Genomic DNA, 22,405 nt, shown 5'->3' with positions numbered 1-22,405 from the left:
CCCCGCCCCCCCCCCCCAAGGTGTTTAATGAACGCACTGTGACAGTCTTGAGGTTTTAGATATTAATCATAATAATTATGTGCAGGTAGAGAATGAGGTACAATGACAACACAATCACAGGCAATAATATGGTGGTTCTTGCACGCAAGAGTGATATACGTACATCATGAGATTAGAAAGTTCAACGAGGATCAGATTTCAGAATCAGAGCGAATGAATGACCAATCATGTAATAAAATTGTCGATGGTGGGAGTTTTGGTTTCAGTCTTGTTTGGCACCTGTGTTGGCCTTGCTCCTTTCCGAGTACCCACGACCTTTGTTGTTGCCATAGTTCCCATCACCACCTCTGCTGTATCTACATTGGCGTGTGCGTGTATCTCAATATGCACACAATATTTTAAGGCATAGGGCGTTTTCAGAGACGCATGTACTAAACAAGTACGTGGTATCAATTCATAAGGTCAAACATGTACGTATCCTATAAGCAGGAGCACACAACCTAAAAACGTTCTTTTTACAGGCTCCTGATACATGTATGTACCAATCATTTATGTGTACCCATTTAGAACAGCTAAAATGATGTATACAACTGCCACCTCCATATACCATAATTACAGAATGATAGGCTTGTATTCTCGACACTGCTATTATAGCCTACACGTACATTCACGTGAACCATACCTTTGACCTCCCCTGTTGCCATAGTACCCACGTCCCCGTCCACGACCACGCCCCCTGCCCTGGTAGCGACGATGCCCTCGGAAATTGCTCACTCCAAATGTCTCTGTATTCATCTCGCGTTCAGCATTGCGATCAGGACGACTAAAAAAAACACAGTGAGGGGGAACAATGTGAAAATTCACAGAAACTGGGATAGAAGGCACGTGTACCATAGGATTACTCATCAGTTTGCCATGTAGCACTCACAGGACCAGTACACCCCCCCCCCCACCAACACAAACACCCATAGGACATACATGTCCACTGTTGCCTACAAGTGTCCGACAATCCTAGTATGAGTACCAACAGTCCGGAGGATCCTGTGCTTCCTAAGCTAATAAAAATGCATGCCAGTTCAGAGGATGCTCCGGAGGATCCTGTCTGGGATCCTCCTGTGTATGTGCATGTATATATATATACACCTGTGTCCGGAGGATCCTGTCTGGGATCCTCCTGTGTATGTGCATGTATATATATATACACCTGTGTCCGGAGGATCCTGCCTGGGCCATAGGATCAGTACACCGTCCTCCAACACTCTCCAACACTAGAACTAATAATTATGATCAGAAGGACCAGTACACCCCCCCTCCCTCGAACACTAGCACCGGTATGATCAGTACACCATCCACCACCAGCACTCACCGCCCTCCCGTGTTCGCACAACTTATTGAGTCAAAGAAGCTCTTGGACTTGTCATAGAACTCGTCATCTGCCGAGTCAGCATCATTCTCGGCCTGTGCCTCATTTGAAGCCACTACCACTTCTGACCCCTCCCCCTGTGGAGTGTCGTCATCTTCATTGCTCTCATTAACTCCTCTCGAGCTCGTCTCACTCTTATCGTCAACATGCAGCTGCTTGAACTCTTCCTCGAAAGCCTCTTTCTTGAAACGTGCATTGGCAGACTCGAAATCAAACTCAGATTCGTAGCGATAGACAGGACCGTTGGAGCTTGGCCCACCCCCTCTAGGGGGTCGCTGCCCTTGAGATCTGTAACCTCCTCTAGGGGTCCCACGGTAATTACCCCGGAAACCTCTTCTGTTGGAACCTGGAATACATGAAAATAACTTTGTTATTGAAATTATGATTTTAAAGCAACCTGTAACGGAAATACACGAAGAAAACGAAAACAGAACTTGCAACAAAATAACTTTGTTATTGAAATTAGGATTTTAAAGCAACCTGTAACAGAAATACACGAAGAAAACGAAAACAGAACTTGCAACAAAGTAACTAAAAGCCAGAACACAGTCTGCGGTGTAAACAGTATAAGTGTGGTATTCATTTGAAGGGCTTGATGTATATGTACAAGCTTGGAAACAAGTTACGTTTCTGCTTATTACAAATAAAATATATCATTATACATGTATACCGTTAAATTGCAACACACATAGATTACATGTATGTGTATACTGCCTCGAGTTGACTCACCCCTATATCCTCCTCTCCCATCGTACTGTCTGTTTTGGTTGCGACCCCTCCTTCCTCCTCTCTGTTGCCCAACCTTGCCCCTGCCACCGAACCCATCATCTGGCTCAGTTGTAGAGTCCACTACAGGCTGGTGGCCACGGTTACTCTCAGCAGGCTCACTCCGTGAAGTTGAAGGTTGGTACTGGGAGAGTGAAGACAGATGCTAAGAGCAGTTATCATATAATTATATTGTACATCAATGGCCTAATCAGGGTTTCATCTAGTGGGGGGGGGGGGGGCTAGGGTGAACCTTCCCCCCCCCCCCCCAAATGTTTGTATAATAATGACATCATCACATTAGTACTGTCTATGATGTGCAATACGTAACTAGATCTACTGTGATGCAGCACTAGCATGTAATAGGGGGTGTGGTCAACAAATGTGGGAGTGACCAAACATTTTGCGGCGTGCGTAAATCTTCCCCCCAAACTTTTAATCCTAGATGAAACCCTGCTAATACTGTACACGTGAGCAGGAGTGCACTCCTGAGTTAATATTGACTAATGGTACAGCCAATACTGATTGGTCATACACACGTAAAAGCACGTGTACTGTAGCTAAAGGTTGGGTAGAGCACACGACAGGGTATTTCTTACAAGGGAAACTATATCTAAACAATTAACGCTTGGTAAATGTAGTACACACATACATTTACATGTACAGTGTACGTACACACAAGCAACACAACAACTGCACCCGTAAAACACACTGAGAAAAGGGTGTTATGATGGCCACCATGTGCATACACAAGACTACAGTGGAGCATACACCGATAGAGTGTTCCAAAGCAGACTCTGGGCAATTGTACCTGTCTATCCCCCACAGGTACCAAGGGTTGAGCTCGAGTAATCAGTCCAGGACTCTCTGACTCCAGAGGAACAGACGCCTTGGGGGTGGTCTCTGCATGGTAGAGAGTGTGTCAAATAAAGGGAGGACATACAGTAGCCCTCATATAAAAGTTCCCGTTGTCTTTCAGTTGCACGTAACGTTCCGTTGTTACGGAGTCAGAAAAACGCTACTAAACCATAGCGTATTATTCATAAACGCACCGTAATTACGTATGCCGTTCTACGGAGAAAAAACAGGTGGAATTTGCCAAGTTAATAAAATTATTCTGTAAGTACTAAGCTACAAATGTACTAACTTCTGTAGTGTAATCCAGGGGCATACAAATAGCACTGGGAATACTGCAGAACTTACATGCAAGGCTGGAAGAAGATGAGAAAGTTGGCAGTAGCAAGTCAACCGGACCTCTGGAATCTTAGATACAGCTACATTATGATCTGATTGTATTATTACTTTTGTTGAACACTTCAATATAAATTATACACACTGTCCTGTATCATTAAAACATCATGTCAAATGAAGAATAACAAATTCATGTACAGTGCTAATAATATAAATGTTCAAACTGTACTCTAGCTCGCCTTGACCTTGCTTCTTAGGGGTTCTGCACCTGCTCCGTAGCTGTCTGTGAAGGATGACGATTCTTTGTTTAGTAGAACAGTTCACCAGCTTGATTTCTTGGAACACTAGCGCCAGCTAGCTACCAAACGAATTATGCAGCTACACGTGCGAACGTTATTTCAGAATTAAAACAGTACACCCGTATTAAATTTAATGAGCAGGACTTCCATTTTCGCTCTGTTTCCTACGCGAAACGTTTTATGCAATTGAACGGTACGGAACGGGAACTTCTATATGAGGGCTACTGTACCATCAAGGATTACTGGTCCTTAAGACACACCTTCAAACTAAATTGTAAATTATGAATCTTCAGCAAAAGTCAGTGGCCAAAAGACAACCCCAAAATCAGATAAAGGGTCATTAAAGTGCATGTAGTGTACACAACTTTCCACATAACTGTATACGCACTCTCTCACCTGCAGTGACTGTGGCTGGTACCATTGGAGTGGAGCTGGCCCGAGGCTCTGTTCCACTGCTGGTCGGAGCAGGTGCAGCCACAACCCCAGGAGAAAAGGCGGTAACCGGCTGTTGGGAGCTAACAGCAAGAGGCTGGACTTGGGCAGGAACAGACACCATTGACACTTGAGCTAGAAGAGCATTGAAGGATAAAATACATGTACATGCATAATTATTATACATGTATGCACACTTTTGCATGTACTACATAGTCTACTTGCACAGGCTGACAGCTGTACTTGAATGAATATCAATGCACTGTAGGGTGGGTTAGCAGCACAGAAAGTATTGACTATTCTCTGACAGCCAGGAGACAAACTGATGTGGTTAAAGTGTATGCTTTTTCTATTCTCGCATCAATCAATAAAGGAAGCCACCGACCCATACAAAAGTTTGAACTCTGTAAGAACATTGAAAGGACACCTTGAAGTAACAATCAGACCCCAGAGATCTACATTGTACATGCACTTGATTATATGCATATTAGCTCTGACTAATATACATGTATATATGTAATTTGAGGACATACGCATTGATGTATGGCTCTGCTCTGGGGGGCGAAATGCCGTCTCCATTGGCTGTGTGGGGATGGGCACTGCATGAGCAGGGTGTGAGGGGTGCATGGGGGGAGGTGGTCCTGTCCCTCGGGTCCCCATCATCACAGGGGGCCTCACATATGGCATTCCAAATGGAGAGTAGACATTCGGAGGTGGGAACGGGCTGTAGGTGGGTTGTCTAGGGTGTGGAGGGGCGGGCGGCTGCGAGGACGGTATTAGAGGAATGGCCTGGGGTGGAGCTTGCGTCTGCAAAGAAAACAATACAAACAAATAATCAACACATTTGAAGTGATTCTGGAACCTACACGTACAGAAGGTACTGTAAATCTTGAGCACAAGGTGCGTGTAACGTGTACCATCACTATTACTTGTTTTCTCTAGCTGATACCTCTTTCTTTACAAACAAAGGTACATAAGACATTCCCTTTTAAAAATGTGTCTACCATTCTTTTGAGAGCATCTACACATGTACCTCAATTAATGCCCTACATGTATGTAAACCCATGTGTGCAGTTTGCCTTAAATTTGCTACTTAATACATGTACGTAGCAAGCAGCCCTTACACACCAAGCAGAAAACATACAATTTATCGTAGGATATGAGGTTCAAAATAAACAAGCCACACATACACACACACAAACACACACAAGAGTCTTACAGCTGACACAATAGCTGGGTCCTGAGGGGCCGAGTCCTCAGCTTCAGTCTGTGAAGGAACATCAATGACATTGAGGTCCTTGATGTCACTACCCCTAAAGATGATGAACTCATAAATCTCATTTCGAGGAGGAATTGGTTTGGGAACTTGACGATTCTCCGTACCAAACGAGCGAACTAATGGAACGTAGAAAATTGTGATGAAACAATACAATACTTGATAGCAATGTTACATCACCCATTTACATACTACAGTACAAAATGCACTTATTGCAGTGGCTTACCTTTGGCCAGGGTCACAGTAGCCTCTTTAGTATCCACTTGATACAAGGTGCCTTGATAGCGAATTTCAGCCTTGGATATCAAGTTTATTTTACTGCCTATGTATGGTGTTCCAGCACTCATGGCCGAAAGGAATCACACTGCAAACTGTAGGTTACAATAATCTGTTGGAGACACCGGCCTGAGACACGATTCATAAAGATACACAAACGCTATGGCTGTTATGTAGATCTATATGACCCACCTCTTTTAGTGAAGGTGGCCTCAAAGCGCATGCGCAATGTCTCCACAGTCGTAATAATAAAAAAGAGATCGAAGGCGCAAGGAGGCAGAGTCAAAGGTTTTTCTGTCTGTCTGGTACATGGTCTGCTATTTCAAGAAATGAGCAGCATCGAAGATATAGCACAAAAGCTTGTAACAAATTATTATGCAGCGTTTGACACTAATAGAGCTTCTTTGCAAGGCTTGTATGTAAGTTGCTTTCCGTTCCATATAATGAGCACCATTCTAGCTGAACATAAATACAAGAGTTGTTTGTGGGAATTACAAACCTAGTGGCACTTTTCTCCCTGCCCCGTCCAATCAAATGAAAAAAGGAGTGGCTTGCGAGTCTAAGTGCGACTTATCAAGGCATAAATACTGCAAGCACAATGCTATATAATTATTTACATGATTGTTCTGTTTGTGCACATCTGTGTAAGGTACCGTAATACTAGACTGGAAAACACATCCCTTTCTTTTGGTAAAGAGAGTGACCAGGTGACTATCAGTGACTCGTCTTCATTGCGCCAAACATTTTGCGGAAGTGGTTCAGGGAAAAGAGTGTGGTTACTGACGAGTCATTGATGTCACCTGCCTTTCCCAAAAGAAAGGGGTGTGGTTTCCAGTCTACCACAATACCTCTAATCAAGGCGACATTTTTTATAATTACAAAGCCAGAGGCCGCTACTTTTGGAGGTTGTTAAATTTGTGGCTAATTAGCTTGCTGAATCAGCGTGCGCAACTAGATCTACAGGTCATTGTGGCAGCCCAGAGCTAAACTGACCGGTTATTCAGGTTTTTGGGTGGGTAAATAGCCGAATGCCGACCGTTATAATCCTCCCTTGATAACTATGCTATTATCTGCATTAGAAAAAAAAACTCTTTTTGATTCTCCTGTATTGACCAATTATTATTCAGATAAAGTACCATAATTATAATAATTATATATCTTCTAATTTATCGAATTATCCTGGACACTTTTTTGGAAAATTTTTAACACATCTGTCCTTATTAATATTCATTAAAATATACAGCTACAGTGAAACCTCCATAAAAGCTATTGTTATAATAGCTAGTAGCTTTATGTTATGTAGCACCCGCGGTGCTTTCATTTTACTAGATTTTGGCAGCAATGTGCGTAATTTAAAACTTCATGTATAAGTATCTACACACAATCATGCTATTCTCACATGATTAATTCATATTATTTTATTTTCTGCAGACACCTCAATCACAACTGCAATTTGAGACAAACGTGTTTACAGGGCCTGACGCTATACTTCAAAAACTAACCTCTGTAAGATTATAATTACACGCCTTGCTTATATAATTATAGGGCAATGTAATCTTCCGTGTGGTGACAACCTCTCTATTCTTTACTTGATTCGATTCTTAATAATTAATTTTGTTTCCCCTTTTCAGCTTCCTTTTGTAACCGTCAACCATGCGATAACAACTGTGGACAGTCAGATGACTCCGGATTCAGGGCTGCTCATAATGGTTGTTGGGCAGCTGAAAGTAAGCTATCTCTATACGTGTATATAGCTAATACGAGATTTTCATCTTGGTCTAAGACAGAGCATAATTATAAACTTCCTCAATTAATAATATTTTAGAAAGGTAGAAAATTGAATTTTCAAGAGAGTCTTTATGTTGTATTTCAATTCAGACTGACAACGATCCTGTACATCCGTTCACTGAAGTGTTTTACTGTAAACAAATCGGCGATTCGTTATTCATTACGAATCAAGTATTTCGACTAAATCTTCATCATTCCGCCGCCTAGACTTTGCTATATAATTATTGTATTTCATCTTATGGATGTCTTATGCAGTTTATGTTTGGATTGTGTATAATTATTTGAGTGTGTTAATTATTGTAAGGACGGTCTTATGCAATTTATATTGAGTGTATAAATTAATTATTTAGTGTTTTATATACATTTTTGTATAAATTACACATTAAGGGCGGCGTAATTTAGAGGAAGGTATCTTGGCGCCTTTATTATCCCAGGAATGCATCTGATTGGTAGAAAACATAAGCCACACCCTAGCAAGTAAATTTATTACCAATACGCAGCATAATCAACAACCAAGATCTGTACATCTGGTACATATTTGCATTGGTGTACATAGCTTTCTAGTATCTAGCTAGCATTATAGAGTATACAACTACCAGTAGGATCAAGCTATCTTCAAATCTTTGCTGGATTACAAAATCACACAGTTCAAGGCTCCTCAGCTTCTTAGCTTGTTGGCTTTCTTGAAGATAAGGGAATGGAAGAAGCATCGATTGAGTTAGTCAGGAGTGCCTATGATGGCGTGTGTCGTCAGTTAAACATGGATACCGAGTCCAGAGACGAGGCTTGGGCTACTTACTGTAGTATTCGAGACTATTACACCTTGGAGGTGAGATATTAATGGTGCTTGGGGTGATCAGTACAGTAGATCTAGTTAGCTACTGGTGGAGATGTCTAGCTAGCTAAGCTGCCCAAAATCGTATATAATTTAGGAGATAATCCACCAAGGGTGCACGAATAATATGAGCTCAAACAGCTTTAAAAGTTGTGGTAAATTTTATCTGTTTGTATCTTTGAACTAAAACTAGTGTGGTTTAGAAATATCTTCACTGTACTACAGGGTGAGCATGTGGAGTGGCTAGGCTGTGCTCTCTATGTGGCTGGTCAAAGCTCTTCCCTGGAAACAGTGGAGGGTCAAGCCATGAGTGGAAATAACATCTCTCTCACTCAGATACTCCGAGAAACAAAGTTGAAGTAAGATTTAATATGAGGTTTAGTGTATACTTTCATAGAAATGCAATAGGTATGTACATGTAGCAATACAGTTGTATGAGCACAACGAATCAAGTCATTCAGTCATAATCAATTTAGGTATTGTATACATGACAGTGATGTTGATTTGTAACAGATAGATACGTGTAAGGATCCTTGTGGTGTATAATTGTGGGGGTGATTGTTGCGTGCCAAGTACCATACACTCTAACACGACGGGTGTGCGTGAATTTGCAGATTGTGTCAGTGCTTATTTCATGTAGAATGCACCATAATTATTATATGCATGATTGCCTGTAGGTTGTTGTCTGTCTGGGTTGTAGATTGGTTTGATACTTGCATGTTCATCATGTACATGTATGACAACCCACCCACCATACACTGTAACGGGAGTGCATGACTGTAACCATGCACTGACTGTTTTTACTCTGCAGTTTGATAGAGTTCTTCAAAAAGATGAAGAAATGGATTGAGATGGCGAAATTGCCTGAGAATTTCCAGCTAAAGATCGAGGCACTTGAGAGAAAGTTTGAAGTTGCTTCTATCATTTATGACAAGTATCGCAAAGTGTTTCAGGATTTATTCCTACTGGTGGAGGACCAGAGTGTTTCCAGTAATACCAGACAGAGAAGCAGAAAATCCAGGGGGTAAGTGGACCCTAGTATGCCTGTATCCATGGATACTGGATTGGTGTGTGTTTAGGTGACAGCACTTGGCGTACACCTAATGAACTCTCGTTTATATAGATACAAATGTATATGGGATATAGATACATGGAATGCACTTTTTTTTTATTAATAAGGGCAGCGTAATTCACACTTTTTATTACTAACAGAGTCTGCATAGTAATTTACAATTAATTAATGCTAATGGCTCCTAATGTAGTAGATTATCAGGACATTCTTTGATCTAGATCAATGAACAGCTGTGTGTGCAATACACTGCAGCTGTCACTATATCTCTATACATATCTCACTACAGGAATAGGCCATGCTCTGCTTATGACGTGTTCAGGTTCGGATGGACTCTCTTCATCCACATCAAAAGTATGTTCTTGACTTTTATTACTTTGTTTAGGTTTGTATTTCGATTGTGGCTTTTTAAAAATGGGTGATCCTTCTGTAAGTGAGGTTTCGTGGTTTATTAGTGTTTCATGCACTAATCACCTCTATACACTTACATGTACACATTGCACATTAATTCATCCCGCCCACACACAAACAGACCAGTACCCTCAGATCAACGACGACCTTGTCAACTCCCACCACCTCCTGCTTTGCTGTGTGGACATGCTCTATTGCACCTGCCTCATGGGCAAGCGCAAGGACTTGCTCAACCCCGGTAAGGGGGACATTAGTGACACACCAAGTATTAGTTAGACCATGTGTAGTAGCTGTATATAGTCAGGTAATGTGGCTCTTTACGTAGTACATGTAATCACTGAGCAGGCAAGCAATACACACTGCATGTAAACCCCTCTATCAAACAGTCCCCGTATAAAGTTTTATATATTGACTCTTTGTGCTTGAAAGAAAAGTAACTTCACTAGCTGTAGGTGTTCTTATACTGTGACTGTCATGCTTGCTGAATGAGGAGAGATTTGTGAAAATTAGATCTGTATACTTTTTATCTTTTCAACTGTTTGCAACAAATTGTATCAGGTTGTAGCCTCTTTGTTCAGACTGTGTTCATGCATACATTTCTACACACTAGACTGTCCTTTTCTTCCGGCGGATTTTGACCCTGAGTACACCATTCCCCTGGAGATGCCGTGCATTCTAAAGGAGCTTTGTGTCAAGTACAATGGTTAGTTGTTTAACTGTGCAATGTGGCTTATTCTGTGGGGAAGAAATACCCACTAGAGTTTTATACGTCTTCTAGAGTAACGCACTAAAAGTATGTATATGCATGTACACTGTACATTCATGCTCAATTTTGTTGTTGCAGCATAGCGTAATGATTTTGATACTCAACCCTTTCAGGTATTGAGAAGGAGTGTCGAGTGATAAGAAACTATTACTGGAAGCCTCCCATTGACGTGCTGTTTGAGAACAAAGTGCTCCGCTCGAATATCGCTACAGTATCTCTCTCGGACAAGCGATTCCTCACCATGCTCAACCCCGGGAACTTCCAGACCAACGAGTAAGAGTGGGTTGGGTGGAGTTTGATATGGTATACCATTACTAGGGTCTTGATTTCTTACACATTGTTATTTGCATGTACATGTACGTATGAGATATGCCAATGTAGTATTGTTTTGTGCATTGAGTTTTTATACACTCGTTGATTTCTTCTCATTGCAGCAAATCCCTGAATCGCGAGTACGAGATGAATGTCTTGACTCACGGTGATTTTGACGAGAGAGTCTTCCTACACCCCAGTGCCAGCCAGAAGATCGGAACTCCAGTGGGCGGAATCAACTTCCGTTCCAGCCTAGACGTCCATACACCACCTCATCATGTTCAATTCGGAACCCCCCTCCTTGGACGAGAAATGCTGGGCAGGCAAGATCATCAATTGACTCCGGCATCGGAAGCCACTCATTCTGTTGCTCAGCTCCACATCCTTCTTGAAAACTGTCCCCCTGAGCCGTCAGACGCACTAGCGAAGATGTGTGGGTCGTGTATGTCCAACCCCCTGTCTGAGATCAAGGCCCGGGTCAAGAGACTCAGCGATACATTCATTGCAAAGTCTCCTGAGGTAAGAAGAATGCACAGTCATGCATGCAAGTGCCTAAGAATTTCAATATGTTGTTGGTTTTCAGTCGAAGCTTTATTAACAATCTCAAAGTCTGCCAATGTTAAAAATCAAATGTCCATGTTTCAAGGGAACTTATAGAATTTGCTTTGGGCCATTTTTTACATGAAGTTTTACCAAAAAGGAACTAGATCGGCCATTAATGTACAGTATCCATTGTTCAACTCCGCTTCATATTGTACCGTTAGTTGCATGCACATTAGTCTCGACCCCCAATGCAGGAGAGAGACCTGCCAACAGACAGCTTTGTGAAGGTCCGTCTCAAGTTGAGTATCTCCCTCTATTACAAGCTGTTGGACTCCATCATGAGAGACGAGGAACGGAAGAACCCTGACTATGGTGCTCTCCAGGTAAGGATGAATTTTGTAATTTGGTCTTGTATTTGAGTGAGGGGTGTCGATATGATCCTATGCCAGATGAGCATTGCTAACGTTGAAGTCATGTTGCCAGTTATGGGGGTTTGATTTGTGTGCCTTAATTATTCATACATAATTATGTCTACAGTAATATAGCTCTGTGGTACGTAGCATTCACAACCTTCCTCCAAGGAAGCGATAAACCACTGATGGATTGTATTCCTAGTGCTGTGAAACCCTAAAGCTTGTCTTTGTGACCCTGTCGCTAGCATTGTGGGCTTTGTCTGAATGGCTGTGTAGGAGTTCCAAGTTCCTCAGTATTTCCTTGTGCTAGTGAATTCATTGTCGTGAATATGTACCCAATGAGGGCAGTCAGCCATTGTTGACACAATCATGCAGCAGCAGGCTTCTTTATTTACACAATGACTGTCATGACTTGTGGTAGCATGCCATATTCCCAATTCACATATGCTTAGTATGCAGATTATTTTAGAAGGCCTGTTCGGGCTTGATTTCCTTGAATTTGGAATTTTGGAAAGCCTGTTCGGGCTTGATTTCCTTGAACGTCACATGCTGACCACATTCATGTCACTGTATAACCATACATGTATAACCCATACATGCTCACATCATCTGTTTCCTTCCCCCCAGGTGATATTAGAATACAACCTCTTCCACACCTCCCTATTTGCACTATCCGTGGAAACTGTCCTCTTCTCTTACAACTCTCAAATCAGGTGAGACCATTGGTATGTGTATGTAGTGATAATTATGCATACAGTGTATGTGTAGCTCCCACTAAAGCCAATGGTTTATCAATGATCATGTAACTTCCTCTTTATATTTGTTGCCTCCGCTAAAGGAGCGTAGCAAATGTAATGCTCTTATTAATCACCTGAGTAGGCTACTTCCTCCCACCCATATGGTACCTTGGTTTCAAGGGAAAGTGTGGCATTGTCTCTGAGCCGCTGTGGCTAGCCACATCTCTTGTGTACAGTACAATGCCTATGGGTTCTCACTTGGCCATGGTAACAATACAGCCCACAGCACATTATGCAGAAATGTACTCACCTCAATGGGCACTTAGTGGTTATTTGAGAGCCCATTTTCTGAGCACTCAAGGAGAACACATAATTATTGTAATTTTGAATCTGAAATTATCATTGTACATGTTACTAAAGGCTTTTCATCTGCAAAATATTCTAGTAATACGGTATAGAGAGTGTATGTGTGTGTGATTGCTCTGATGGTTCGTGTTGCAGAGTGTTTCCTTGGGTACTGGATGTCTTTGATGTGAGTGCCTACCACTTCTACAAGCTGGTAGAGCCAGTCATCAGACAAGAAAGGGATTTCCCCAGAGCCATTGTCAAGCACCTCAACAGGGTGAGTCCCCATTTCATTAGGAATCTTCACAAGTGATGTGTGTAGATACCGTATAGCGGGTAATTTTCGGGAGGCAAAGTATTCGTGGTTCAGCAATTAGTCAGTTCGTGGATCTTATTTCCGTGGTTGCTGCTGCACTGCAGGTAATGGTAGTCAAGGTTGCTTCATTCGTGGGTAAAATATTTGTGGTCTAGTGTTCAACCACGAAAACATAATTTTCCCCCTTCCCCCGAAATTACCAACCGTACGGTACAACAGTGCAACACCCTATTTTGGCCGTGTTTCAGAGGTGGCCTTTGTTGGAGGGTGCACAAGCTGTTCATTGGGTACATAGTACTTGGCCTTTAGATCACGGTTGGCCTTTCCTCAGGGGTGGCCACCGCTAAGGAAGGGTTGTACAAACTCGATGTGTTTCATGTGAGGGATCAGGTGGCTTAATACGGCACCGGATGTGGAAACGCCCTAATTTTTGTTGTTTTCCCTTAGCTAACCCGAACCCCTCCCCCTTCCAAAATTACATCCGGTGCCGTATATGCCACCTGACCCCATATGAGGATGCACACTGTACTTACGTGTTCATGCAATGTGACGATCTCGTTCCTGAGTTTTTATTAATGTACATTGAATTTGTACACTATTATGAGCTAGCTACCCGGATAGTTAAACCCCCCAAATCTCCATTGAGTGTGTGTTTACGCCCACCACATGTTCATATACATGTACACAGAGTAGTGATTTAATGCATGCCTATAATAACTATATGTACCCAGGTGGAGGAGATGATCCTCAGCTCCTTGGCTTGGAGGTCTGGCTCTCCCCTCTTTGATGCCATCGATGCCACCGGTCCATTGCCATCGTACGAAGACGTGGCACTCCCCACTTCCTATGTGAGCGGGGTCAAGAATTCGGCTCTGTTGAACCCAAGGGTCATGTCTCTGAGTGGAGCAAAGAGCTCATGTAAGTTTAAATAGTGTGACCGCCTTTACCATATTCATTTGTAGGTTTACATTTCAATCTACGAGTACATAGATACATAATGTATAGAACATGTACATGTTTGTATGTAAAATTATGTTGCTATTTCCTCTGCAGGCGAGTCCCCTCTCTCCTCACTGCAAGAGCGACTCTGCTCCCCTGGTTCCTCTGCTCGTAGGGCACTATTCACGAAGCGATCCACCTCGAGCAGCACAGCGCCCCCTGTACCTACTGGTGCCACACCTTCTCGTACAGCCAGTGGGGGCACCACACCCCCCAAGTCATATATCCCCATTGCACCCAAGCCATCACAGGGGGGAGTCACCATCACCCCTCTCAAGGGCAACGTCCTGACCAAGAATATGCTAACAAAAGAGCTTAACCAGATCTTAAAAGCCCTCTCGCCTCAGAAAGAATCCAACCTTCCAAGCCCTCAAGCTACGAAAACAGTAGGCGACCAATCAGATGCGGCCATGTCAACTCCCTTAGTTTCCAGACGGGACGATACCTCGATCACCTCCAGTCCTTCTACACCAATCAGGGTCCCCTGTGTCTCGATCACGGTAATGCCATCTCCCCCAAAGGCCGTCTCCATCATCACGCCAGCTGAGCTACTCTCTGGCACAAAAGTTTCACCCAGCACAGTCACTATTGGCAGTCTGCTGTCACCGGGATCTCTGCATCGTCCAGATATTCCCACCTCCCCTCCCATTCCCTCGGCCACGGTCACACCCTCCCCACGTCACTCACAACTGTACACACCACCACGGCAGGGTACACCACGTGCCTCTGCCACTAAGCCAAAGAGGACAGGCTCTCTCGCTCTCTTTTATCGCAAGATGTATCAGTTGTCGTATATCCGGATAAAAGATCTTTGTGAGCGGCTGGGAATGACTAACGAGTTTGTTCAGAAGTGAGTCAACGTTATTGATTATGTAGTGTCATTAGTGCGTGCTTATTAGGTAGCCACCTGTCATTGTGAATGTACATGACTATACGATTTAGTGAAGGATTTGTGTGGTGTACATAATTATGCATTGCCATAATTATAATGCCATAATCCCATGCAGAGTGTGGACATGTTTCGAGCACTCTGTGTTGAGATCTGCTCACCTAATGAGGGACAGACACCTTGACCAACTTATCATGTGCTCCATCTACATCCTCGCAAAGGTAACTTCCTTGTTAACCGTATACTGTAGCTATAATTATGCATTTCCTATTAAATATCGTTTATGTAGAAGGATAATTAAGGGTGTGACTTTGTTACATTGCACAATGGCCTCTTCAGTTACCCAGTTTTCTGTGCAAGATATGCACTGTTAAAATATTACATGCTCTCACACAGGCACTGAGAATTGAGGGAGTGTCGTTTCAGGAGATAATGAGACAGTATCGCCACCAGCCCCAGGCAAAGAGTCATGTGAGTAAACCCCTCTATACGTAGTGATACAGTACAATCAATCATCCCATTGTCTGCATTTTGCCCTACATGTAGCTAATTGCTACACTTATGGTGCACCTGTACAATGACAAGAGTAAACTCTCTGTACACACATGTACATGACTTGTGCATGTGTACAATCACCCCTATAGTGGCTGCATTGTGCCCTACATGTAGCTATTGAAAAATGGGACGTTAAATTATTACGTGAATGACAAGTGCTTAAGAAACATTTTTATGTATGCTTGACCTAATGTATACTTTGCCTCACTTTCTGTGTGCATGCAGGTGTACCGCAGTGTGCTACTGAACAATGGACATCAGGTCCGACCCCAGCCAGACACATCGTCTGGGCAACAAGACACACCTGTCTCTGCCCCGCTGCCTGTCACCTCATTCTCTGGCAATACGGCGCCGACCAGAAACACACCCGTAGAGGAACTGCTCTATAGGGTGGATATTCCCGTGGGTTCTCGTGGAGATGTCATCGAGTTTTACAACAAAGTGTTCATAGGGCTTGTCAAGGACTTTGTGCTCAAGTTCTCACCATGTGATGATGTCAGTTGTGCTTGTGTTCAATGCTGATTGTATGAAACAATAATGTATTGTACCGTATAAGAATACAAGCATAGTACATTGTACTACCTACTATCATACATGGTCTGCGCATTTATGCTCTACTCAATAGTAACATAAGAGAATCCATAATACATGTATACAATGCCCATTATGAATCCCTTCAAGGGTAAATTCCTTCTTTTACCATAGATATAAGAAGGGAGAGAGATGGGAAACGGAGCACGTGCACACAATCACTTCTGTGTAATGCCAAAAGGATCCGCGTTTCGGCTCTAGACACCCCGCCAACCCAGCGGGAAATGTTATTACTATCATTCACAGCTCCCCACTGGGACTCTTAGTACTGTGCTGAGCATCCACACCTACTGTGCATCATATAGAAGCGTTGTGTATCTCGCCAAGAGCTTGAAAACTTTCAAAGGCAGTTTTTTGAGTGTTGTATTATCATTTTGGCTCTATCTAGTGGCTTTGTGTACCTTCTACAAGGAGAGGCTGTGACTACAGCCCAAAATATTAATGATTCCCTCTTTCTTAAGTAGCTGGGCATTGTATGCAAGTAAAATCAAAGCCACTTGGCTTTAGGTTGGTAAGTAATGTTCATTTTTGTCTTAGTAAGCTGGTTTTTAAAAGCAGACTTTTTGTGTACCTATTTAGAAAGTTACATCAATGATTGAATGTAGGTAAATGTCTCTTTGTATTCATTGAATAGTTGGTTCATCGTATCGGCACAGTAATTTACGACAGAACTTTGCTACATTTCCATAATTCTCTATCATGTCTGTGACTGTACTGGAATACTCAACGGTACACAGACAGAGCTCCTCTCAAAAATTTGCTGTCCAAGCTGCTTTTTACTGCTTGGAGGGTCTCACTAACTATTGCTGCTACCTTGTTGTGACTGTTCCACTAGCCATTGCTAATACATGGAGCTCAGTAGCTAGTTTATAGCCAAGTACTAGCTAAAAGCATGGGTTGGAGGAAATAAAGAAAAAAACATTGACCGAAACGCGGATCGTCAATGCTATTTACGTAGCGTTTCCTATCCCTCTCCCTTCTTATATCTATGCTTTTACACATCAATTCACAGCTATGCCATATATAAGAATCTACAATAATGTTGTTTGTTTAACTCAATGTATGTATAGTGAGTCTCTTGTTCAAGTTTTTCACACCATAACTTTTCTTCCTCTCCAGTCTGCCATTGGCATGCCCAAATTGTCACCTCTCCCTGTCATCCGAAAGCCAGTCTCTTCTCCAAAGAAAGTGTCAAAACATCACCAGATCTTCGTTTCACCCCACAAGACCTCTCAAATGCAGCTCTCTCCTCTTGCAAAGAGATATGTCATTCAAAAGAGCCCCGCAACTGTAAGCACAAAACATAAATTTTTTAACTGCATGTGTACGTGCATTATTCAGTTATGTGTTTCAGTTGGCATTTTAGGCAATAATTTTTTTCGCTGTTATAGAGTCTGCACCTACTCTTGTATGTGGCATTATCATTTTTTGTGTGCTGTTATACCTTTGTAGGATCTACAGGAGATCAATCGTGCCCTCAAGAGACCACTGGACCTCCGTGCTAGCCCGTATGTTAGCAGTCCTGCTAAGCGGATACATCTCGGGGGTGCAATGACTCGCAAACCTACAACAAATTCGTTCCTGCAAGCTCTTACTTCTGTGGCTAATGATAGAGCAAAATCTGCTGCTAATTCTGAACTCAATCAACATTAGTGAACACACCTTCTTTTTTTATATAATGTACACACTTGGACACATGTGTATGAGTTGTGTATACACTCGGTGACTTTATTGTACGACTCCTTTATAGTTGACAATAATTGTGTGTGTGTGTGTTTTCTCCTTTTCTGTCTCTATATTGTATGGATCAGTGTGACTTGAGTTTTTAGAATTAATAATTAGTCAGCTGATAATGTTAATTATGAAAATTAACTAAAACTAACAATCACCATAATTATTATTGTTCACTGCATGCAGTATAAAAACACATAATAATTATTTTATTTCATTTTCCTTCTGACTAATCAAAGTTCTAAGCATTTCTTCCATCCTCTGGAGTGTTTCTTTTTGTTGAGATTGTTCAACAACTATCTTGGAAAGAGTGCTTTCCAACTTCCAAATTTTCGTGCGATTATCTTTAAATTGCTCGCTATCTTGGCTAGTCGTTGCTACGGCGTTCTTATCCTCAAGTTCATCTACTTCACTCCACAGATTGTGTATGATTCTCTTGAATTTCAGCCAAATATTTTTGTTAGGGTAAAGTTTGTACGTTTGTTGCTGCAAGAATTTTTTGAAGTACAATTTCGGGATCAGTTTGTCTATTGCAGTAAGAGCTCGAACCTCAACACTACGCTGTGAGAGAATCGCTTCTTTCTGAATGCTAGCAATGTCACCAACAGCCAAACCAATAAGTAGGTTGGTCACCACTATAGGCATTATGATAGTCAGCACACACACAACTATGATTGTGAGTACAGTGTAGGGAAACTGTCGCATAAGTTCCAGTCTCACAAACGTGTTGTAATCAATTTCAGCGTTTAGTGAAGCCAGTATCGAGAACAAAGACATACCAATTGTAGTGAATGTCAACTCTGGTACTGTTCCTACCAGAATGTACAGTGGGAATGCAAAAGCAAATATCATGACAATTGTAATAAGAAGCACACCCACAACATTTCTGGTCACTTTAAACATCATTGTGATAAATATACCCACTACTTCAAACGTCTGAAGCAAAACAGCGACTGTAAACCAGCCAAAAAATACAGCCATGGCTCCAAACTCCCAATACAGAATGTCTAAGCCACGCCAAGGTATGGTAAAAATGAAAGTGAAGAACAGAGTAATCCCATACATCCATACACTACTCTCTGCAAGAAGGTACTTGACGCAAGCGAGACCTTTCACATACACATCGAGCAACCATACTAGAAAGTTTACACCACACAAGACCAGCGTCAAAAATCGAAATACGATGGATGAATTATTAAAACCATAACTAACTTCTCCAGAATAGTTGGCAGTGGTATTGGCTGTTGTTTCAACTGATTGGGCAGTCAGGGGAGTTACCAGAATGAAGATTGAGAGGACAATCGTCAATAATAGGAACAACATGAATCGAAAAACATGAAAGGGCAAAGCATAACGCCGCCACTTTAAATTGAGGAAGGTGTTGACGAGTGGATGTACAAGGTAGGTTCTGTGTCTGTACTTGATTAGATGGTTGAGCACTGCGTACTGGCTTTCTTTCTTCATTTGAACTGTGAGTGGTTGTTCAGCTTCATTCGTAGAGCAACTGCTTGTTAGAAAGCTTCCTCTTTTCTCTGTTGGTCTTTCATCTCGTTGAGGTGATAGAGATGGTGCTCCACTATCAAGTGTGAGATATTTAAAGTTATACTCTTCCCAGTAGTCAGGGTGTTCCGGCTGTAGTGGTGAGCATAACATACATTGATCCAGTAGTGCCTGAAAAGCTTTGGGGATAGTTTCAATAATTCTCAGTATAGGATGGGACAAGTCAGGGGAGTACATGTTGATGCATTCTTCATAACGCTTGTGCTTTAATATAGCAATGGCTGTCTCTGCTACCGCATCCCTCAGGATGATATCAAGAAAGCTCTCTCTTGAATTGTTTAAGGTAATTTCTATACCAAGGTCAAGGCACATGAGAATCACATCAACGTTCTTACTTCTTGCAGCCAAGTGAAGGGCAGAATTTCCACCGTTATTCACTTCGTTTTTATTGATTAGGGAAACTTCAATGAGTAATTTCGCTGTTTCAAGGTGGCCATGACGACAAGCTAGCATGAATGGAGTGTCTCCGTTGTACGATATTTGTTCTACTGCACCATGGTCTACCAGTTCTCGAACAGAAGCAACAAAGCCACTTCTAGCAGCCAAATGAAGAGGAAGGAGTCCCTCTGAGTTTAAGCAATTGAGCAAGTACCTAGAGCAACGGAGAGACAATAGATACTTTAAGCTACTCACATCCATAGATTCTGCAGAAGTGTGGAGGAAACTGTTGCCATCTTTGTCTTTGTAGGCCAAGATATTCAAATCATCAAAATTTGAATCAGAGTCCATTGCTAATGACACGAGAGTGGGGATAGATTGACTGAATTTGTGCTTCAGGGCTAAATGAACAGGCCAATAGCCTTGACTATCAGGTAGTAGGCTCAGACGTTTGGCATGTTGTGACTTTGCAAGGGCTTTAAATGCCTCCCTTCGGCGGGATAATATGCTCAAATGAAAAGGATTGAAGCCGCTCTTGTTTTGAATAGTTGGATCAGATCCTTTGGCTAAAAGAAATTCTACTTTTCCAGCATTTCCGTGAACAACAGAAACATGCAAGGGTGTGTTACCATTGTTGTCCTGTGCATTTAGATTTGATCCATTGTTGACAACAAAACAAAACAGTTCCTCTGAAACACTCTTTGAGCAACAATGAAGTGGGGTGGCCCCAGTGGAATCTAGACCGAGAAGAACTTCCACCCCAAACGACTCGACCATAGCCATAGCGATATCCATCTTGTTTTGCACACAAGCTAGGTGAATCGGTGGCAATTTGTTTCCTTCGATAGCTGTAGGTGAGGCTTTATACTTAAGAAGAATATCAACTGTACCTTTGTGACCGTGCTCTACTGCAATATGGAGGGGTGTATTGAGTCTCTTATCTAGATGGCAGAGGACTTTTTTAAGGTGAGAATCAGAGGACTCCCTAGCTTTTGACAACATGAAATCTAGCACCTTATGAGCACCTCTCAACGAAGCATAGTGGATTGCAGACATTCCAAAATCATTTTGCAAGCAAAATGTGTTATTGTAGAAGTACTTGGCAGTATCCAATACTTGCAATCGAGCAATTAGCCTGAGTGCTTCAATGTTGTCATTCTCTACTATAGCATGGAATATTGAAGAACCGTTCGCACCATTTACCGAAATGTCAACCGGATGCTTCAAGAATTCGGACAGCTGCTCAACACTTTCACTATCGCTCTGAAGTAGCAAATGGAGAGGTGTGTTGTTATCACTATTCTTTATCATGTTATCGGCTCCTTTCTTCAATAGCATTGTCATGGTACCAGTGCTGCCACTTTTTACAGATAAGTGGAGACTTGTTTCTTTGTTTTTATCTTGTGTGTTGATTGGAATTATGTTTTCATCGAGTAAAAATTGAAGTGCTTCAAGATTATTGCTTATTACTGCAGCATGAAGAAGAGACATTCCCTCTCTATTTCGTTGTAACAAAAGTCTGTTTCCAGAAAACTGTTTTAGCTGATCTAAATGATTGTTCTGAACAATATCGAAGAGGTCGCAACTTGATTCATCCATTTCAATGAAGACTTGTGTGGGTATGCTGCTGTGTGTACACATCTGATAAAATACGAGGCAGGTCTTGGGTTAGTTAGTCATGTATGAAGAGTTGAGCTGCATTCAGGTGTTGTGAAAATGAAAGCAGGATATTTAAACAAGCTGCCTGATTAGATTACTGTAGATACATACTTGTAATTAAATCAGTTACTATAACTAGATCTAGATCTATGTAGTACACAGTAACAGAATACATGAGCATACATGCATATCGCATGATAGGTTTATTGAACATGCTCACAAATAAGCAAACCTGCATGGTACTACTCGATGTATACTACTTAGTCTACTAAATCTAGACTTTACCTGCATTTGAAGTGGAATTCAGTACCTAGATATATCTATATAGACTATATACAGTACTTGCTTGGGGACCCGGGAGCCAGTTTAATTAGCGGTCTAAACCTTCAACCTAAAACAATTCTCACTATAATTATACGCATGCGTGAATCATCACATGGGCACTGTACTAGCCTCGAATCCAGGCCGGTCTGGTCTCGAGGCTATCACTGTACTGGCACATTATTTAGAGTCTAGCCTCGATTCCAGACCGCATTAAAATACTGTGTAATTTTCATGGGGGCAAAATATTCGTGGTTTTCGTGGTTGGAGGTCTGACCACGAATATTTTACCCACGAATGAAGCGACCGCGTGCAAGCAGCAACCACGAACATTTTATCCACTAAATGTCTAATCCACGAATATTTTGTCCCCCGAAAATTACCCGCTATACAGTATACGGTACATATTTTAATCGGCCTGGAATCGAGCTAGTGTGATACTTTCTCATTCTACATAGATTAGTAATATAATGGTGTCTATGGTTTTCAATGTTGTCTATGCAATAATGGTATCCTAACGTATCC

At 42.0% G+C, this 22,405-nt stretch overlaps 4 protein-coding genes across 4 annotated transcripts; 2 read left to right on the top strand and 2 right to left on the bottom strand.

The window, feature by feature from the left end:
• Window positions 1–47: 47 nt before the first annotated feature.
• LOC135341105 (protein LSM14 homolog car-1-like) lies at window positions 48–5,894 on the bottom strand. Its single transcript, XM_064537577.1, has 9 exons — window positions 5,613–5,894; window positions 5,330–5,505; window positions 4,644–4,917; window positions 4,075–4,245; window positions 3,000–3,091; window positions 2,153–2,333; window positions 1,367–1,769; window positions 683–823; window positions 48–356 (listed from the first exon to the last, which is right to left on the bottom strand). Exons 1-9 carry the CDS (start codon window positions 5,731–5,733, stop codon window positions 263–265), a joined length of 1,653 nt encoding a protein of 550 aa, XP_064393647.1. The 5' UTR covers window positions 5,734–5,894; the 3' UTR covers window positions 48–262.
• LOC135341106 (nuclear transport factor 2-like) lies at window positions 5,882–7,825 on the top strand. Its single transcript, XM_064537578.1, has 4 exons — window positions 5,882–6,081; window positions 7,094–7,168; window positions 7,294–7,389; window positions 7,541–7,825. The coding sequence occupies exons 1-4, from the start codon at window positions 5,884–5,886 to the stop codon at window positions 7,655–7,657; spliced, it is 486 nt and encodes a 161-aa protein (XP_064393648.1). The 5' UTR covers window positions 5,882–5,883; the 3' UTR covers window positions 7,658–7,825.
• Window positions 7,826–7,950: 125 nt separating this feature from the next.
• On the top strand, window positions 7,951–18,069 carry LOC135341103 (retinoblastoma-like protein 1). The gene is made up of 18 exons (XM_064537575.1): window positions 7,951–8,279; window positions 8,511–8,644; window positions 9,097–9,309; window positions 9,644–9,708; window positions 9,887–10,003; window positions 10,376–10,468; window positions 10,645–10,804; window positions 10,966–11,362; window positions 11,641–11,769; window positions 12,427–12,512; window positions 13,038–13,158; window positions 13,929–14,115; window positions 14,251–15,046; window positions 15,204–15,306; window positions 15,482–15,556; window positions 15,866–16,135; window positions 17,351–17,521; window positions 17,684–18,069. The coding sequence occupies exons 1-18, from the start codon at window positions 8,148–8,150 to the stop codon at window positions 17,882–17,884; spliced, it is 3,450 nt and encodes a 1,149-aa protein (XP_064393645.1). The 5' UTR covers window positions 7,951–8,147; the 3' UTR covers window positions 17,885–18,069.
• LOC135341104 (transient receptor potential cation channel subfamily A member 1-like) lies at window positions 18,049–21,957 on the bottom strand. The gene is made up of 2 exons (XM_064537576.1): window positions 21,845–21,957; window positions 18,049–21,595 (listed from the first exon to the last, which is right to left on the bottom strand). Exon 2 carries the CDS (start codon window positions 21,539–21,541, stop codon window positions 18,167–18,169), a length of 3,375 nt encoding a protein of 1,124 aa, XP_064393646.1. The 5' UTR covers window positions 21,542–21,595; window positions 21,845–21,957; the 3' UTR covers window positions 18,049–18,166.
• Between the last annotated feature and the right edge of the window lie 448 nt (window positions 21,958–22,405).

Source organism: Halichondria panicea, chromosome 9 (genome assembly GCF_963675165.1).
Source record: "Halichondria panicea chromosome 9, odHalPani1.1, whole genome shotgun sequence".
In the NCBI taxonomy this organism is placed as follows: domain Eukaryota; kingdom Metazoa; phylum Porifera; class Demospongiae; order Suberitida; family Halichondriidae; genus Halichondria; species Halichondria panicea.
Note: the sequence above shows the minus strand (reverse complement) of the source record. Positions and strands in the feature narration are given on the sequence as shown.

What these genes read in the sequence shown, in the direction of transcription:
- LOC135341105 (XM_064537577.1), bottom strand. Translation starts at nt 5,733, where the DNA reads ATGAGTGCTGGAACACCATACATAGGCAGTAAAATAAACTTGATATCC. An exon ending in ACCCAGCTATTGTGTCAGCT is followed by an intron (nt 4,918 to 5,329) that starts GTAAGACTCTTG and finishes TTTTCTTTGCAG; the next exon opens with ACGCAAGCTCCACCCCAGGC. An exon ending in GCAGAGCCATACATCAATGC is followed by an intron (nt 4,246 to 4,643) that starts GTATGTCCTCAA and finishes ATGCTCTTCTAG; the next exon opens with CTCAAGTGTCAATGGTGTCT.
- LOC135341106 (XM_064537578.1), top strand. Translation starts at nt 5,884, where the DNA reads ATGCGCAATGTCTCCACAGTCGTAATAATAAAAAAGAGATCGAAGGCG. An exon ending in CTTCTTTGCAAGGCTTGTAT is followed by an intron (nt 6,082 to 7,093) that starts GTAAGTTGCTTT and finishes TATTTTCTGCAG; the next exon opens with ACACCTCAATCACAACTGCA. An exon ending in TGGTTGTTGGGCAGCTGAAA is followed by an intron (nt 7,390 to 7,540) that starts GTAAGCTATCTC and finishes ATTTCAATTCAG; the next exon opens with ACTGACAACGATCCTGTACA.
- LOC135341103 (XM_064537575.1), top strand. Translation starts at nt 8,148, where the DNA reads ATGGAAGAAGCATCGATTGAGTTAGTCAGGAGTGCCTATGATGGCGTG. An exon ending in ACTAACGAGTTTGTTCAGAA is followed by an intron (nt 15,047 to 15,203) that starts GTGAGTCAACGT and finishes AATCCCATGCAG; the next exon opens with AGTGTGGACATGTTTCGAGC. An exon ending in TTCAAAAGAGCCCCGCAACT is followed by an intron (nt 17,522 to 17,683) that starts GTAAGCACAAAA and finishes ATACCTTTGTAG; the next exon opens with GATCTACAGGAGATCAATCG.
- LOC135341104 (XM_064537576.1), bottom strand. Translation starts at nt 21,541, where the DNA reads ATGTGTACACACAGCAGCATACCCACACAAGTCTTCATTGAAATGGAT.